The 18471-nt window shown below is 42.2% G+C and overlaps 1 protein-coding gene across 22 annotated transcripts in view; it reads left to right on the forward strand.

The window, feature by feature from the left end:
• Positions 1 to 18471, forward strand: part of rapgef2b (Rap guanine nucleotide exchange factor 2b) — a 151511-nt gene that overhangs the window by 99821 nt on the left and 33219 nt on the right. For 17 of the 22 annotated variants that reach the window (XM_033632782.2, XM_078169508.1, XM_033632789.2 and 14 more), the window contains one exon: positions 15336 to 15467. The exons of 3 other annotated variants lie outside the window; for them this stretch is intronic. In XM_033632782.2, the coding sequence (XP_033488673.2) occupies positions 15336 to 15467 (132 nt within the window). Of the gene's footprint in view, positions 1 to 4895; positions 5929 to 15335; positions 15468 to 18471 lie in introns of those variants that run through there. 2 more of the 22 variants (XM_033632794.2, XM_033632795.2) reach the window with 1 other exon arrangement.

The raw sequence follows: 18471 nt of genomic DNA on the forward strand, positions 1-18471 counted from the left end.
AGCCGCTGCTGCAGGAGTGTGAGCTCCACGCTAGGGACAGTTGGTGAGAATCCACCCACATACTCACAGTGTCAGGACTAACTGTTAGCATCACACAGCTAATGGTACCCAAAGGTCAGTAATGGGTTTAAAAGCAGAGTTGAGCTGTTTCAGTGTGAGTTTGTTTGGGTTGTTTGATGGCTCAGTGTCGTATGTTAGCCGCTGCTGCTGTGTTAGCTCGTGCTAACCTCGAAGACGTTGAACTGAGCATTTGCTGAGACGAGAGTGGCTCAGTAGAAAGTTTGTCAATCCAGTGGGGAGTCAGGACGAGATCCTTGGCTCAAAAAGGATCTAATGCAGCTGTCATTTGGCAGGAGAAGTTTCGATATTACTTGGAGTTATTTTGGTCGAAATTGACTCAAGTTCCTATGCCCAGCACTAGTAGATACTCACTGATGCAGCAGATATGTATTAATTCGCAGCTGAAAATAGTCCCTAACAAACAAACTATTTACTCTTGTTTTAGTGCCAAGCTATTTTAGCAAATTATCTAGTTGGGTTTTTTGTTTTTGTTTTGTTTTTAAATGAAACCTCATATTTTTGACCAGTTTTGAAGCACTTTATAAATAGACTTGCACATTTTTAGTTTTGGCCTTTTCAGTAACTTTTTTTTGTAAAGTAGAAGAACACCAGTTCTAAAGGTGTAAAAAAAAAAAAAAACACCACTCAGTCATTTCAATCACTTTTTTCCTCACAGTGATATCAGCCCCTGTCATACTGTGTGAATTTAGAAATCCCTCATGCAAAACTCTGTTCTCAACACTGTAAAATTTAAGTTTAATCGAAAATAAAGCATATCTCTGGTCTGTGTATGTGTGTTCTGCTACTGCATCATTTAACACCACCTCCAGTCTCTTGATGTTGAGCTGGGATGGATACGAGACACATTCAAGTCCCTAAACGCATCATCTTTGGTGAGGAACTGAGCCTCAGTCATGGGGTCCAGATGTGACAAAGTTCGTTGGTTTGTTTATGTTTTTTGGGTGCTTTGCCATGCTGAAGGATTGTTTTTATCTCTGCTGTGTTATGATTGAAAAATGGTGAAAAATTTCATCATTCTCTGCTGGTTGTTTGCTCTGTAAATCAGATTGACTTGACTAACCTCATCAGCAAAATACTTGAAATGTGACCTGCTGCCTTGTACTGTCGAGCTGAGTTCTGGAATTAAAGGAGGTGGATGGCAGATGTTGCCATGTAATGATGAGTTTTTCTGTTATCACACTTGCCTGTGTGTGTGTGTATGTGAATGTGTGTATGTTTGTGTCATGTGTGGGTGCACTGGTGTGTAATCCAGCAGCGTAATGAGGTTTTTATGGCTCTAATGCTATGCCTCAGCAAGCAAAACACCATCACATGGCCAACCCTACAATTGCATTGAACAGTTGCAGCCACGCCGGGTTCACAGACTGTTTACAAATGGCATCTGAGGCACCGCCCCCACTCTACCTCATGCATTTAGCACTCACTGCTATCGAGCCCGAGTGCATTACTGTTATTCTCAAGTGGCGTTTTTCACGTCACTGTCACAGTCCTGTAAGATCGATGCTCCCCTGCCGCTCTGCCTTTACGTCCAGCTTGTGATTAGTCAGTAAAAAAATGATTAATTGGCTTGTTTGTTCCTAGAAAGCTTTAAACGAGGGGGGTGGGGCAGGAAGGTCTGATATTCCCCAGACACGACCCCCGTTGCCGCGGTGATGTAATGATGCCCCTGTTCTCTTCCCCCCCCGGCGATTGTCGGAGACGTTAATGACCGGGCTGCACAGCAAAGCACCTGAGCTTTTTTGTTGTTGTGATACATTACATCATGGCTCGGGGCAGGAGAGGTGATGTCATACTGGGTCTCCAGCCTCCCTCCCCCTCACGTCCTCCCACTCAGCTCCCCGTTACTTTGACTGGAGCAGCTCCAAAACCAGCGAGCAGTAGACTGCTTTCTAGGCATTGTCTGAGGCAGAGCAGCCAGGCTCTTTATATCCACCATAACAAAAAGCTGCAGCCTCAGTGGTCTGCAGCGCATACACGTAATAATTCATGTGTCAAATGCTTTATTGGTTTTATTGGATTAGCTGTTGTTGTTTTCAAGTGTGCATTAATCACATTTAGAGACTGTTTTTATATTTGTGGGAGTTTTTATGCCGGTGTTTGTGCAATTTTTGCACAATTTTAAGCAGATTTAGCACCATGATGAATGTAAATAATATTGTTTTTAATATTAGTTGATTTTTAGAGTTATTTTTTAGTTTTTAAAATGGAAAAAAATGGAAAAAATATATCTTACTGCAACTTCCTTAAACCCAAGATGACATATTCAGATATATTGTTTTGCCCAAACCACAGTCCATCATAAAGGCTACAGAGCTTCATGCTGTATTTGAGGGAACTGTGTAGGAATAATTTATCATGCAGCGTGAATACACTTAGAAGGAAGTTACTAACTAGATTTTGAAGGAAAATGGTTAAAAGATATCTTGTTAAAATCAAACTTATGAACATAGATTCAAGTCAAGCACAATTATGGCACTGGACCTTACGTTATAGCAAACTTATCAGGGAGTCAGTCGAAGGTCTTAAGTTGCACAATTGAGAACAGGAATCCTCCCTCTGGATGTTGAAGTTGGCAGATTTAAAACCATCCAGGAGTAAAACAGGTCGTGTAATGATAAAAATAATAATACATTTTATTTAAAAGGCGCCTTTCAAACCACCCAAGGTCACATTACAGAGTATAAAATAACATACAGAACAATTACGCCAACTAGGAGACGTTGAGAATGAATCACATTGCCTCTGTATTGTCCTTATTATGAAGAAAATCATCATTTAATCAAATGTCTGTTAAAAACCCAGGAACATTTTGCTGCACCGACGATGACAGAATGGAATGGTTGTCTAATCTTAATATTTATCAGTTGACTACCTTTGTTTCTAAACTCGAAAAAACATCACAATGGTTTATTTGCTTAATATTAATATAAATTTATGTCCCTGCTCTGGTTTCTGGTCTTTCTTTTTTTAATGGTATCTTGTAAGCCTGTTTGGGCTGGGCATATTATGCATACAAGACACAATAGTGAAATTAAATCAGATGTACTCTGCAGAATTTTCCATAAAACAATGTAAAGACTAAAAGTAATCCCTCTCAATCAATACTTATGCACTACTAGGAGTGTGTGGTGGTGTAGTTTTCTGCGGAGACTCTGCCCTCTGACTGTGTTTTCTTATTTTCTTCATATTTTGCTGTGGTCGGGACATTGCTGGGCACAGCGCACAGGTGAGGTCAGGACTTTATAACAAGATAGCGACCAGGTGCCAGACTATAAGCAATACAAGCTACAAAATTGCAGACACAGCATCATAAAAACACATATATTGAAAGGTGAAACATCAAGCAGACAAAGCTCGATCCAAAATGAGAGTGAATCTGAGGTTTGCTTTCATTTTTGCTGGTGATTGACAATTCCTGCATAAGATGCCTTTAAAAATATACAATTTAATGACATAAAATGGTGAAAAACAGCTGAGATCAGTGATGTTTTGGGCATTTTCACTCAATGATGACTTAAACTTTTGATAAATCATTACAATTGTAGCAGTTGTAGTGTTTTCAGTCTAAAATGCTGGTTTAGTCGCTCACATTTCTTAATATTCAAAGCAGCGCAGCATTTTTCAACAGTTTTACACTGTTGTATTGTACTAAAACGAATTGACTTTTTCCATCTCTTATTTTTCCAAACATTGGAATGACAAGAAAATAACAGCAATGGAACAAGACGGCAGGAAAATGATTGACTCCATCAAAATTTTCAGAAAAAATGGTGTGACAACAAAATGACAACTACTTTCTGAGGTGTGACACTGTGTGATGAAGTGTGCTATAAAGTGTAAATTATGACAGCTCTGCTTGATAATATAAGTCTGCTGTGTGTTGGTGGTGAACTGAATCGCTGATTATTTGGCAACGTGGATATGAAGTGCAGCCGGCCTGCTGTTTATTGTCTTGGTTGGCCTTTAAACTCCTTCCTTTGTTCCCTGTGACGTCTGTTTGTCATTCAAAGCGCTGTCCTCATATCTCTGTCTGTCAGGAGACCTTCGTATATGGGACCGTCTATGTGTCCAATATCCAGAGTCTCCAGAGGCATGGCCTGCCACCTGAGCACACACACACACACACACACAGAATACACACACTTATTTTCCTCTTGCTCCCACAAAGCAGACAGAGATGTGTGTATGCGTGTTGTTTATTTGTTGGTGACGCTGCTGCTCATTGTACTACAGCTGAGTGAAGGTGAAGTGGAAGTCTATTACCACTTCTACTGTCTCTTTTACACACACACACACACACACACACACGTCTCCCCTCCCTCCTCCATTTCGCCTTGTCTCGCTGCTTCCGTCGCCACAGCAACTGAAAGCCCCGGAGGGTGTGTAGGGGGGTTGGATGGCTGGGTGGGTGCGGGGGGCTCGTGCTCACCCAGTTGCCATGGCTATTCCAGCTGAGTGACAGTGACAGAGTGACATCATCGCTGCCAGTCTCTGCGTGTGTCGCTGCTGTCGGTCCATTTTGGACACTGCTCTCTCTCCCTCTCTCTGACTCCTGATGCTTACACCCTGTCCCCCTCTTTCTGAGCGTCTCTACCTCTTTTACTCACTCTCACTCTCTCAGGAGGAAGTGCTGCTGTCTCCGTCTCTGTCTCCCCGCCCAGGAAATGGCTTTCCTTCATCCCGTTGCCATGCCAACCGGCTCCAGCCGCGGTCTTGTGCCGAAGTGAGCGTGATAATGGCATTACCCGCACTGTGCTCCTCTCCTCCCTCCACCTCCATCCCTTCATCCTTCTATCATGCATCCATCTACCTTTTGATTTTTTTTTTTTTTTTTTTGCATCTTCCTCCCACCTCTCCACTGTGTATCAGCTCTTTGCTCTTTGTGTCATCTCTCCCTCTCATCTCACCTCCTCACTTTCATTTTCTCATCCGCCCTTCTCCTCTTTCCGTCTCTCTCTCTGCGCTGGGGGTGTTGTAAGCCCTCCAGAGGGGCACAGCCATCGTGGCTCTGCTCTTACAGCATCACTTTCTGGCAGGGGAGGAGGTCCTTGCTACCCCCCTCCTCACCTCCCCAACCCCCACCACCACCACCACCACCACCTCCCTCCCCTCCTCCACCCCTGACACACATACACACATCCCCCTGCTCCCGTTACAAACAAACCGCTGGCTTTAACGTACAGTACCTCGGCGGAGGCTGCAGGCGTCTCGGTCTTCAAATAATGTAATGGTGCATAAAGGCGTCAGTGTGTGCGCTGTGTTTTCGTGTGTGTAGCCTTACTTTCAGGAGAGGGAGGGGAGAGATGGAGAGAGAGGGAAGGCGGAGGGAGCAAACGTGAGTGAAAGTGTTGTCAGCCATTTTTTCTCAGCTTTTTTTTTTGCCTGTTTTCTGCTTTATTATCGGCGCGCCGCTGCTCTCCGGCTGGAGATGTGATTGTCAAGTGCGCGGAGAGAAAAAAGCTGCCTCGTCTTCGCTTGGATAAAAAGGATATTTCCCCCCCTCTTCCTCTCCTCCTCCTCCTCCTCCTCTGTGGTTTTAAGATATTTTTGTGGGGAGCAGCGGGGAGGCTGGAATAAACGCAGAAGCTGGTGTTGGTTTGGAGAGTCTAATCAGGCCAAGGAACAGCGGATACTCCCAAAACTGTCAAGCCGCCGCCTCCTTCCAGAGAGACGGTCGCAGCCGAGGGAGGGGAGAGGGCAGGCGGCTTGGATGAAGATGGGGGTCTGCGCTGAAGCTTAAAGCAGCTCCGGGATGTTAGATTTTAGCCCGGTGAACATTTTTTCATTATGAAACCATTAGCAGCAGCAGACAGCAATGGAGTCCCGAGCCAGCAAGATAAAACTCCGGTAAGTAGCCTATCGACGCGCAACGTCTTCTCTCCATCTCTCCATCTTTCTTTTTTCATCTCTCCCTCATTTATGACCCACTAGATATGATTACCGGCCGTATAATGGACGTGCATCGGATTTCTATCGAGCCTCGACAAGATGAATGAACGCAGGGCAGGCCAAGGACGCGACAGAAACCCGAACAGGGCGCACCATAGGCTGATTATCGCCCCGTCGAGCCTCCGATGTGTGTCAGTGTGTTGTACTAGAAACGGCCGCCATGTGCTTGCTGTCACTCACGCGCGCAGACACACGCACACTCGCGTGAATTTTAAGCACTCTTTAGATCACATAGGCCTCGTGCGTCCTCATAAAATAACAGCTTAGTATTAAAACTGCAAACAAATATAACAAGCAGCTCAGTAATGATTCATATGGACGCGTGCAGAGGTGTAACAGTGACGGTGAAAGGCGCACACACATCCAGCGGTGCACATGCGTGTTTGTTTAACGACCGCCGTCTCTGCCCTCATTATGTTTTTACGGCGCACTGAGATGACAATATTTGATTGTAGCTCCATATTAAGTGCCCATGAAATTAATCACTCCAGGTGTCTTTTGCGCTGGAGGAAAAAAAAATGTGCACATGCGATAATAGATGAGGGTGGTTTGATGGGAGGTGATGTCATGTTGCTGCCCTAAATTCACTTACCCCACCTCTTAACCTCTGTTGGAGCGGTTGTAGTGTATGTGATGCATATGTTACTTTAAAGCAGAGACTGATAGTGGGTATTAGGTGTTTTTGCCTCGTGATGATCACCAGCTGAAGCACTAGTTTGACCCTGCTGGTGATGTTGGTGATGGCGCTGTCCGTGGTGCTGGAGGCAGCCGGCAGCTTCCAGCAGACACTCGGAGGCCTGAGCCTGATCTGCACTTGAACGGTAAACGGATTGATCGGCTGTCAGCGCCGCTGGCATCACTCACACGTCGGGACCATACACAGGCACACACACATATATAGACACACAGAGGCAGGGCTGTAAATCATGCTGATGGACGGTTCCTGGATCGCAGAGCACAGATGCCCAACGAAAAATCACCTTAATATTCCTATAATAGTCATAGATGTGTCAGTGTTGATGACATATCTCATCTGCCTCCCTCACAGTTTGTGCAGGGGGGCCTTAAAGAATACTAAAGGCCTGGAGAGTATCTTTCTAACAGGCCTTGAATCTCTAAAACATATAAGACTATATGATTACATATTTAGACATCTCTTTGGCAAGCAAACTTTGATTTCTTTTTCAAAATGCAATATATTTTATAACATCTATTATGTTTTCTATTTGCAGCATAGGCAAAGGCATCTCTCCAGTGTGGATAGTAGGTTTCCTCTTACAGCTCTGTGATTTAACCAGGTTACAGGGACGACATACAGTTAGGGCAGCAACTAACGACTACTTTCTCAATTGATCGATGAGTTGTTTGATTTATATGATGTCATAAAAGGGTAAAAAATGTCGATCAGTGTTTCCCAAAGCCTAAAATGACGTCCTTGAATGTCTTGTTTTGTCCACAACCCAAAGATATTCAGTTAACTGTCACAGATGCGTAAAGAAACTATAAAATATTCACATTAAAGAAGCTAAAATCAGATATTTTTGACCTTTTTTCATGCAAAAATTCCTCAAGAAGATGATTGATTATTAAATTAGTTGGCAATTAATTCAGTAGTTCACAACTATTTGATTAATAGATTAATCATTGCAGCTCTACATACAGCATGGTGCTAATTTGTACGCTTAATATACCTTGTAGTGTCATCCAAAATACTGATTTATTGATACATATTAATTCTGAATATTTGAAAGAGTTTTAATACACTCTCTTTCCGCGGTATTGATTCACTCGCTTTTTCTTATTGTTAATGTTTACCACAGTCGCTCTGCTGTTCTCTGCTACTAACCAAGAAATGAGAAGTTGTCTTCGTCACATTGTACCCTTGTTATATTTATCCTTTAATAAAAAATGATCAGCAGTGTTAGCATTTCTCGCTAACAAAGTATGACTGAAATAATCCATAGTCTTCAACATGTGCTGTCATTTGAGTAACAGCCGCATTTAAAAAGATTTTTTAACATTGATTTAAACGGTTTTCAAGGAACCAAGCAGAAGTAGCCACTCTACACACTTAAAATATCCTTAAATATTCATGGTAAGGTTACCACTTTTAACAACTAAAGGCAAAACACCATGTGTGCCATCAAGTAGCACCTAATTTCACCTCTTTCCCTTTATCTTTTCCTCCTGCCCACTTCATTAGATTTTTGTTTTCTTATATTTTTAGCATACAAATGAAGGCTTATGTAAATACTCATTTAGTCCAGCAGGAAACCCACCACAGGTTGAGTCAATCACAGCCACCAGATCTTATTACAGTAATGACATCACCATCGTAGGGCTCATGACCATTGGCTGCTCCGTGTGTAATTCCCTGATTGCTTATCCGTCCTCTGGAGACCTGTGATTTCCATTCTTATAGCTGCATTTTATCTTTACTGCAACCATGTTCACGTTGACTTACAGCAGCCCGGTACAGTTCATGTTGATTTATAAGGTTTTATGGATGTTTATGGCTTTATCTTTTGGTGATTGCTTGGCCATGAATGCTGTCGTCTTATCTTTGAACGCTTTATGGGATTGTTGTCTGTGTGCTAAACACATAGGCCAAAATGTTTCGGCCTTGCAAGGCTTGGATAATAAATCAGATAGAAATTGTAGCAGAGGACTAAACTCTAAAACCCTTTCACTGTAGCACTAATATAACATGTTTTTCTTTATTTGCTTTACATGTTGTCACCAATATCCCTTATAATCCAGTAAAAAGTGGCGGTAATATGGAAACTGTGCAAACAAACATACTTTTAGGAGATTTGTTGCACACAGCTGACATACTTTAGGCAGGAGAAGCTAACTTTTTACAGTAATTGACACCTGGAACAACAGTGATTGTAATGGCAATACAGTGGACTGTATCCCTCATCGTAGGGAATCATCACGTCTCGTCTGACTGCTGGCTTGTGTGGTACTGACTGGTAGAGCTGTAACTAGGGAGGGGAAAGCCCAGAGAGCATATCAGGCCCATTTAATCGGACACCCTGCCGAAAGGGTTTTAATCTCTTGATCCGCAAGGCTCAGGAAAGCGAGAAGCCGCCACCATGGTCAGGGGAAACTCTGGGATGTGCGTGCTCGACTCTTAGACTTCCAACATCGGCAGCTCTCCATTTTTTAACAAGTAGGAGTTAAAACCACATGTGAAATGTTGAAAGGAGCAGCACAGCTTCAGGCGCTTTTAGCGGCTCGAATTCAGAGAGAAGAATAATTTTTGTTGTTGTGTTTTGCTCCATAATTTAAATCTATTAAACCAACAATTTAAATTAGACTCTTTTCAGGGCTAGTACGAGGCTGTTTTTGAGACTCCTTAAAGCTTTGTGCGCTGTGGATGGTTTCATTTCTGAGCTTGGCCACCCACAACGTTGGACATTCAGTGCAGTAGCACAGATTCACCCCCAGCATATAAAGGCGGTAAAGAGATTGAGAGCAAGCCAGCGCTTCCACTCAGGGCTTCCACCCAGCAATCTGGGTCATTAGGTCTACAGTGTAATTTAAGGAGCGCCACATCTGCTCACATGTAGGCAGAGCTGAGTGTTGTGGCTCGAGCATTAGAGCGATGCTTAATCCTCCTGTGACAGCTGATTGTACGTATTTTGGGCGCGCAGTTCTGCAGAGCTCACTTTATTTGTTCGCGAGGGAGCACTGAAGTCGCAGCAGAGGAGTGCAGAGAGGCGCTGAAGGTAGGAGAATAATCACAATTTAATGCTATGGTTGGTGGTGAGCATATCACTAATAGGTTTAAACAATAGCGTGCTTGTAGTGACGCTACAGATTGATTAACAACGCACTGTATTGCCGTGTCGTTGTGCTGCTGATTGGAAAAGCTTAATGAGTGTGTGTCATTACTGTTGTGCTGGCATCCATCTTGGCCCAGTCTCTTGCATGCCATTAGGCCAAACAGGCCAATGGACCACATGCTTATAGACTGAATGGACACTGGCTTATTGGCCGACAGACAGCTGACCTAAATGAGTGGAGAGAAAGGATTAAGTGTTTATTATCCTCTCCCTTTATCCCTCTTTCCTGCCCACCCTTTATCTCTCCCTCTTTTAAGGGGGAGGGGCTTGTAGTTTATGGGGGTTTTGTTGGGGGGATGTGGGACCTTTCTAGCTGGTTGTGGAAACCAGCAGGGATATTATTATTGACATATAGACCACTCCAGCAGCTGGTTGGGAGGCTGAATCGACAAACTCCACATGACCAGTCTTGTGCTCTCAATAATGGGAATATTCAATTAATTTACCCTCAGTGCAAAACCATTCATTGACTATGCGAACAAACTGTTTAGAATATGTTAATAATTTAGGCATTTAACTGACACTGAGGGTTTCTTTGATTTCTATATGGCAGTACTGTTGTTATCTCCAACATTTCTTTGATAATAGTATAATCTCTTATATTCTATAAGGATAAGGATATTCAACTTGTGGGGGCCACTTTTGCGAAATGTCAGTGGGCAGTTAATCAAACATTAATAATATTTATCAGAAAATATAATAAATGAATTGCCTGTTTTTAACATTGCAACATTTGCAGTCTTCACTCATCTTTGCAAAAAGGCAAATCCCTTTGCAGCAGTCCCACACAGTCAGGTGTATGCAGGGGCGTTTCTGGGATTAAATGACATTCAGAGCTTCACCCTGACCTTTTGTCGGGGAGTCAGAGGATCCTCCCCTGGTACTTTTTTCTCATAAACAAGCTCTATTTTGATGTTTTTGTGCACTCCGGCACCTTATTTACAATGAAAGTAGATTCCCAAGTTGAAAATTTTCAACTTGCGCGAGAAATTAGCATGACACTAAGTCGCAAGCATGTCAGTGTTAAAATCTGGTTGAGATTCTCCTGATAGTACAGTAAATCAGATCGGAAATGGAGGATAAACCCATTTTTGGCGTCTGTTGGCACCCATAGCTCAACATTTAACGTCAGTACCGTACAGAGTGAAAACAAAAAAGAAAGAGGACTTCGATGTCAGAGAGCGAAGCCACAGAACTATTTATTTGTGACTTGTGTAAGCTGTTTTGTTGAATTTCTTCTTAGCAAAATGCTTTGAAATTAAGTCTGTCTGTTACTGTGGAAGATGAATAACGGAGGAAGTGTAGCGGTAATGCCCTGCCATGGACAATATGAAAAAGAAAAGAGTGCTGCTGTCTTGGTTCAGAGAACAGAGCCTCCATGTTTACAGTGTTCACGTAAAATACCTGCTATCCATTGTGCTCCACTGTGAACCAAGTTAGTCGTTAGCTGCCTTCCCCAGTTAGTTAGCACAACTGTTAGCAGAGCTGCTCAGGGGTAATATTCACCATTTGTGAATAAACTCCATAAAACACTCCAGCGGCTGCATTAATGCAAGGTGAAAATTCACTTTGCATTCAATGTGAACACACCATTAGAAAACCTTATGTAGCATGTGGGCCATAAGTCACTGCATTAGTCCGTCTCCCAATAAAGTTAAAGCCTGAAAGCCACAACACTTCTATTACAGATGTCCACAAACACATATAAATGGTCACAGTCGTCGCTCCAACATTACTCTACCTCTGAGGTTTGTATTACACGAGAGTGATAAACTGCACCATAATCTCTTTTGCTCCCAAAAGTCATCAGAAGGAAATGCGATGAGGCTTTATCACTGCACTTTCAAACAGACAAAGAGATTCGTCACACTAACACAATAATGCCCAGCCGGTAATAATAACATGGAAGTCAGCTGCAGGCGTTCAGAGTGAAGTCGACCAGGCGAGGGGATGGGAAATAGCAGCCTGAGGGGGGTTAGTGACTGACTGGGCCCTCCGGTCGACCATTTTGGTTAGTGCAGCCAGCCAGATAATTAAACGTGATGGCAATCTTTGACACAGTGTAGTCACATCACACCTCAGTGCCACTGGAGCTGCACAGTCTGGCTCTCAGTCTCTTGTCACTGACACTTAAAGGTGCTTTGTGAATAGATATGTCTTATTTTCTAATTTTCTCCTCACAAATAGCTCAGAAAGGTCTCCAAATATCCCGCAACACCCTCTGCCAAATCAATTCAGTGCTAATACACCTCCGAGCTCTTCAGTTTGATTATGGGCAGATCATGAATATTAAGAAGTCCTTTAGTCAAAACTAGTTTCCACGACTCCACAGTGATAATTCTGCCAATAAGAAAAACACTTTTTCTCCCATTTCCAAAACTCTTAAATTAACCTGACAAGTGCTTCAGAATCTGTGACGTCTTCTCGGAGTAGCCTGAAGAGCAAATGACGGCTCAAGCCCATTTACTTGCAAATTAATCTCCCAAAATGATTTTCTATCCTATCTATTCCATTTGTCATCCAAGTGAGACTCCGTAGTGTTGAGGCTGATTTCCAAAAACTATCCGAGGCAGTGTCGTTATTTACAGCCCAAAGTGCATTGTGCAGCAGACGATGCTGACACCCAGACTACTGTACATCAGAGACCATTATACCTTTTACAGCTCAGATAAGAGGAGCTAAAAGCCCGGCTAATGACTGTAAGTTTTTTGTTATGAAATTCATAATCTAGCCTTTATTTATTAGCACTTATGGAACCTGGGTTGAAAGTTACTGTCCAGAAGAAGCATTTAAAATACATAAATAAAGCTCTAGATCTTGTTTACTGTCCACGTCTGAAATCACCCAGCATGTAAAAACAGTGTTAAACTCACTCTCTAGATGTTCAGAATCAGCTCTGATGTCATGTGATGAATGAAGCAACCCAGTTAAATCAGCCACATTTGACTTTTAGGTGTAAAAAAATGTAATATTGATGATGTGCCACAGCCAGAAGTGGAGTTTAAAGCAGTCTCCCTGCTGAGTATCAGATATATATTGGTAAATAAAACATTTGGCCATAAAATATTTACGTCTATAGACTCCATGAACCAGTTCACGCTGGCTGATTAAATTCATAATTCACCCCTGTGGCTTTCTAGTCTGATATGATGGGTCTGGGTGGAAAACACTGTATACTATGCAAATTTGAAATAATATATAAAATTTAATGTAAACCATAGCATCTGAAGACTTTACACTCACCACATAAATAAAGGAATTCATCAGTATATGTATGATTTAATTCAATAATTGAATTTCCCCAATGAGGGATGAATAAAGTACTTTTAATTTAATTAGAAAATCACATTTTTCCAACTATAGATACATTGAAACCAAGTAATGATGCATAATACAGTAGTATACTGATTGATTAATGTGACAATTATTTTCTCAGTTAATTGTTTTGTCCATGAAATATCAGAAAATAGTGGAAAATATCCAACGTGCCACCCTTAGAAGCCTTGTTTTGTCTGTTTAACAGGCCAAGGCCTCAAATATTCAGTTTATATTTATATAAAAAAAGAGAGAAAAATGGAAAAACCTCATATTTAAAGAAGCTCTATGTGACATTCAGAGCATTAGTATAGCAGCAAACACTTATTTTCTGTGTTAAGATAAAGTGGAGTAATGGCGTCCTAATCAAAAAATGAAATTAAAGTCCCTATGTGTGTGTTTTAATCCGATCTTCTCTGCTCATTGTGGTAGACGGTCCAGCCGCACATGGATGTCGTTGTTGGATGTCAGTGCATGTGAGTCCCTGTGTGTGTATCCCACTGGCTAGCTCGTTGCTGCAGCTCTGCACTGCGCTTATACAGAGGTTACTGCTGAAATCCGGATGGCGTCGTCACAGAAGCATAGCACCTACCCTCCAGCTAACATCGTTAGCTCTGTCAGCGCTATTGCCGTTGTGATTGTATTTGTCTCTGACACAAATGTTGTGTAATCCTGTAAAACATGTAAAAATTTATTTATTTATTTTTTTAAAAAGCACTGTTGCCATTGTTAGCACTGTTAGCTGCTAGCCACCATCTCAGCCACCTCCATGTTGAGAGCCGTGTGCAAATAACCTCTGAATCAGATCCACTCTGAATATCGCTTAGAGCTTCTTTGCGAAGTTACCACCAACAGTAGCCCACCCGGTAGAGTGTGCACCCCATGTAGTCCGAGGTCCAAGTCCGACCCGCCGCCCTTTGCTGCACGTCATTAACACTCCCCCCCACATGTCAACCATCTGTCCTGTCTAATAAAGGCCAATAAGCCAAAAAAAATCTGACGTTTGGCATTCTTGCTTGAGAAGTATCATTTCAGCTCTCATACTACACATTTAGATCCACTACAGCGTGCTCTTCAGATAAACCACAAACACTGTTGCTCTACTAATTGCCAAACTTGTTTTTGTTTTAATCATCTGCGTCTTAAAGTGTCAGCAGGAGGGTTTCTGATGTATTTTACATTTCAGGGTCATCTCCATAGAGAAGTGGGTTGGCTCATTTACAATATGACTCATTACAATGCCGGCTTTCTGTTACTTTATACAGTATGAATTACTCAGAGGGGTTTCCCCCCCATTACCGCCTGGTGTTCATTTAGGTTATGCGTGTTGCGTGCTTTAATTAGGGTATTTCCTTGATGTATGCAGCTCCTCTTGTTGGTTTATTCTGCTCGTAAAAAAAGAAGTTCCAGCGCAGTTAACTGCTGATATCAGGAGCTGCGTAAGTGTTATAGCACTGTTCAGTATGTCTGATGAACTGTGAGTTTGTCTCTGAGACAATGAGACTCCCTTTTAGACCTTCTGATAAACAGGAGGTTTAGTGTGCTCTATAACTGACACACAGAGGCAGGGTAAAGACAAGGAGGCTTTTATTCGCAGTCTTATGCTTTGTTAAACTTAATAAATGTTTTTGACAGATTCTATAGAAGTAGGATGATTTAATTAACGTTTTTCTTTGCTTTGATAATAAATTATGTGTAAAGTTGAGCTCTTGCAGTGGGACTAATTAATTTTGTTCTGTTAACATTGTATAATCGCAGCTGTGGAATAAAGACAAAGATAATCCGTAGTATTCATGAATAGAAGAGAAGTGTTTTAGACAACTTTCCAATTAAAATTTAAGGGGCAGTTAATTTTTTGTAGTTCGTGAATAAATCACATGCAAAACATACAACAGCCGCCGTTCAGCTGATCAGAAACAAGTGCAAGCTTTACTGTGCGTCCACTTTAAAATGACTAAAATGGAGAACTATATCTTCAGACAAACTGAAGGGCAACAGGCCGCCGAGTGCGTTGCCACCTGGCCGGCAGCCAGCACGAGTGTTAGCACGAGTGACCAGTGGTGGCGGCTGAGCTGGCTGATACTGACCATCTGTGTGTATGTCGTGTGTGTGTGTGTGTGTGTGTGTGTGTATGTGCAGCTCCCCGCAGACTTCAGCAGACTTCACCTGGCCGACGGCTTGCACCCACAGGTGACCCACGTCTCCTCCAGCCACTCAGGATGTAGTATCACCAGCGACTCTGGAAGCAGCAGCCTGTCAGACATTTATCAGGTAAGGACGCCCCCCATTGGAGCTGGATCCCCAGTCTGGACTCCCCTGGATAGATCAGTAGGTGTGATAGATTAGTAACTGGACGAACTCTGAACAGGTTGGTGATCAGTTTAGCACAGATAATCGTTCTTGGGCCAATTTTATTTCTTTACTCCTTATCTTTCAGGGCTTGGTGATAAGGAGAAAATCAAATATCGCAACATTTTTAACCAAATACCTCAAAATCCATATTGTGACTATACTGCAGGGTTGAATGTCGGTGCTTCACAGAATATTAATATAATGAGATTTTAAATAAATAATCATCAGTAACGTGGATATAATGGCTAACTGGGTAAAGGGAAACAAAAGAACCACAATCTATGATGATATCTAGTCTCATATCACAATATCAATATAATATTGATATATTGCCCTATTATCTTCCTTGAATGGAGTTATTTTAGAAGATCAAAACCACTCTCAGGTCTGTACAGTAGACATGAAGCTACTATCAGCAGCTCTTTAGCTTGCTGAAAAACTGGAATGACTACATTTTGTTTTCACTCTTCAGTTTTTGTACAATAATGTATTTATTAATCAGCTTTAAAGGTGCTGTTAGGAGATTTTGTTACTTTTGGATAGAGCCGTTTCAACCTTTGTGCTAACATAAAGCTAAGCTAAGTTAACCAGCTGCTGACCAGAGCTTCATGTTAACTGGACACAGACACAAGAGACATATCAATCTGCCCATCTGACTCAAAATAATTGAGGTCAAAGGGATTGTTTGGGTTTTTTGAAGTGGGTTATCATGGGGTACTTATCCATAGTCAGTGTATTACATACAGTAGATGTCAGTCGGCATGCCTCTGGTTTGAAGAAGCAGACTGGAGTCCAACACAGAAGCTAAGCAATGTACAGTACTGCTCTGGATTGGGATCAGCAACAAAACATATTTTAGCCACTTAAAACATTGCGCCAAAAAAATGAATATCAGTTTAAGTGTATGCTATATAGAGAGTATTTTCATCGCTTTACATTTTTGTCAGACAGTCCGTTTCGACAGGAATGCCATTAAAGGCTTCAGTTCCCCAACTAAGCTCTCGTCAAAGTCACCAGACTCCATTGAGAAAAACAGTAATTTTAGCTCGCTGAACACAGGAGCTGCTGGTCTACCACAGCTTCGATCAGTTAGTTAGTTTGTGTTATTGTGTGACTTTGCTGAACCCAAACTAATTCTTTAAATGCCAAAGTCACACAATAATAGAAACGTGCTAATCCATCAAGGCAGCGTAAGAGCAGCAGATCCTGTGTTGAGCAATATTAAATCACTGTTTTTCTCAATGGAGTCTGGCTTTGAAAAGAGTGATATAAGGACTTCATTTTCCAGCTGAAATCACTGTCTGACATTAAGATAAAGTAGTGAGGTTACTCTCGATATAGAGTACACTTAAACTGATATTGAGTATTTTTGGTCACACTTTTAATGTGGTTAAAATACATTTTGTTGCCGACCCCTCCACAGCAGTAGATTGCTTAGCTTTCAAGTTGGTCTCCATTCTGATTCTGTAAACTAGGAGCCTAATGAGTACCACTTACAACCATACTTCAAAAAATTTGAACTGTCCTTTTAACTTTGACAATGGGATGGGTTTTTGTTAATTTACAGTCTAGTTTGAAGAAATACGTCACCCACAAATGACCCACTCTGTCTTCACAAAGTCGGTGTAGCATGGGGTGAGTAACTGATATACAATTAGGGGGTCATTTTATGGGTGAATTTTTCCTTTAAACTGACATGACATGTTCATGATTGTATAGTTCAAATGAAACTGTTATGTAATATTTCTCACCCAGTCTGTGCGGATAATTTAAGTAAAATGGTTGAACTGAAGCCCGGCTCGCATTATTTGAAGGTGGTGAGACTCTCCTTGGTGAAATGACTTCAGGGACTGCTGGTTAGTCTCATTAAGTCAGACAAGAAAATTTGGGAACTAATGTAAACGTTTGGCAGGCAATGAGACTATGAGACAGTAACAGGACACTCTCGCTGCTCAGCGGGATACGAGCAGACAGGCGGGTGGCTGCGAGCAGGTGGTCCAGCCTACTTCCTAACTCCAGCTCTGCCTCTCATCACCTCAAAGCAGAAGTACAGAACTCCCGGGGAGCTGTGACGTACAATCTCGTGTGATAAGGAGCTTTATGAGCTGTTTTCATGCTAAAATATTACATAAAGCAACTTGTTTTTGTGGTTTGAGTGTGACAAAGGTAATAAATAAGTAACACTTGTTAAAGAAAGAAAGAAAATGTAAATATATTCCATCAACCTCCCCCCCCTCAAGAGGCAAATAAAACACAATTCAGCTCAAAAGAACACACACACAAAATCTCGTGACTGTGGACATGCCCCAAACCCTGCAACTAATCCTCTTAACACAGAGCACCCACCCTATTGGCTCCTAATGCTGTCACCTGCTGTGTGCCTGTGTGTGTGTTTGTAAGTGTGCTGATGACGGTGCTCAGGGGGCATCCGTCAGAATCACTTTGTTTTGTTTGGACCTCCTCTTGGCTCGTGTTGGTGTGTGCAGGGGCATTAGATCAGATTGTTTGAATACAGCTTTATAATTGCGTGTTCGGCCTGTGTGAGTGTGTGTCATCGTAAAGACACGTGTGTATGTTTGGCCGTGCCGTGTCTGGCTGGAGCAGGTTGAACAGGCTCTGTTGTCCCCAGACTGTGATCCTGGTCTAACAGCCATCTGCTAGCTCTGTCTCTTGATTTCTCTCTGAAACACACTGCCCTGTTTCTTCTTCTGTCTTCAGGCTCTTTGTCCTCCTGTGCTGGATCACAACTCTAACAGCTTTTAATCTACCTGAGGCCACAGCTGCTCGGTCTCTGAGTGCTGTACAGACACCTGAACTTGTTTTGTCTCAATCTCAATGCCTTTATCGTTCTGTCTTTTATCACATGATCAAACTTCTCTGCTCTGCTGACTAGTGATGTACTTATGTGTGCTTGTGGTGCGTT

The sequence above is a fragment of the Epinephelus lanceolatus genome, chromosome 7 (assembly GCF_041903045.1).
Source record: "Epinephelus lanceolatus isolate andai-2023 chromosome 7, ASM4190304v1, whole genome shotgun sequence".
In the NCBI taxonomy this organism is placed as follows: domain Eukaryota; kingdom Metazoa; phylum Chordata; class Actinopteri; order Perciformes; family Serranidae; genus Epinephelus; species Epinephelus lanceolatus.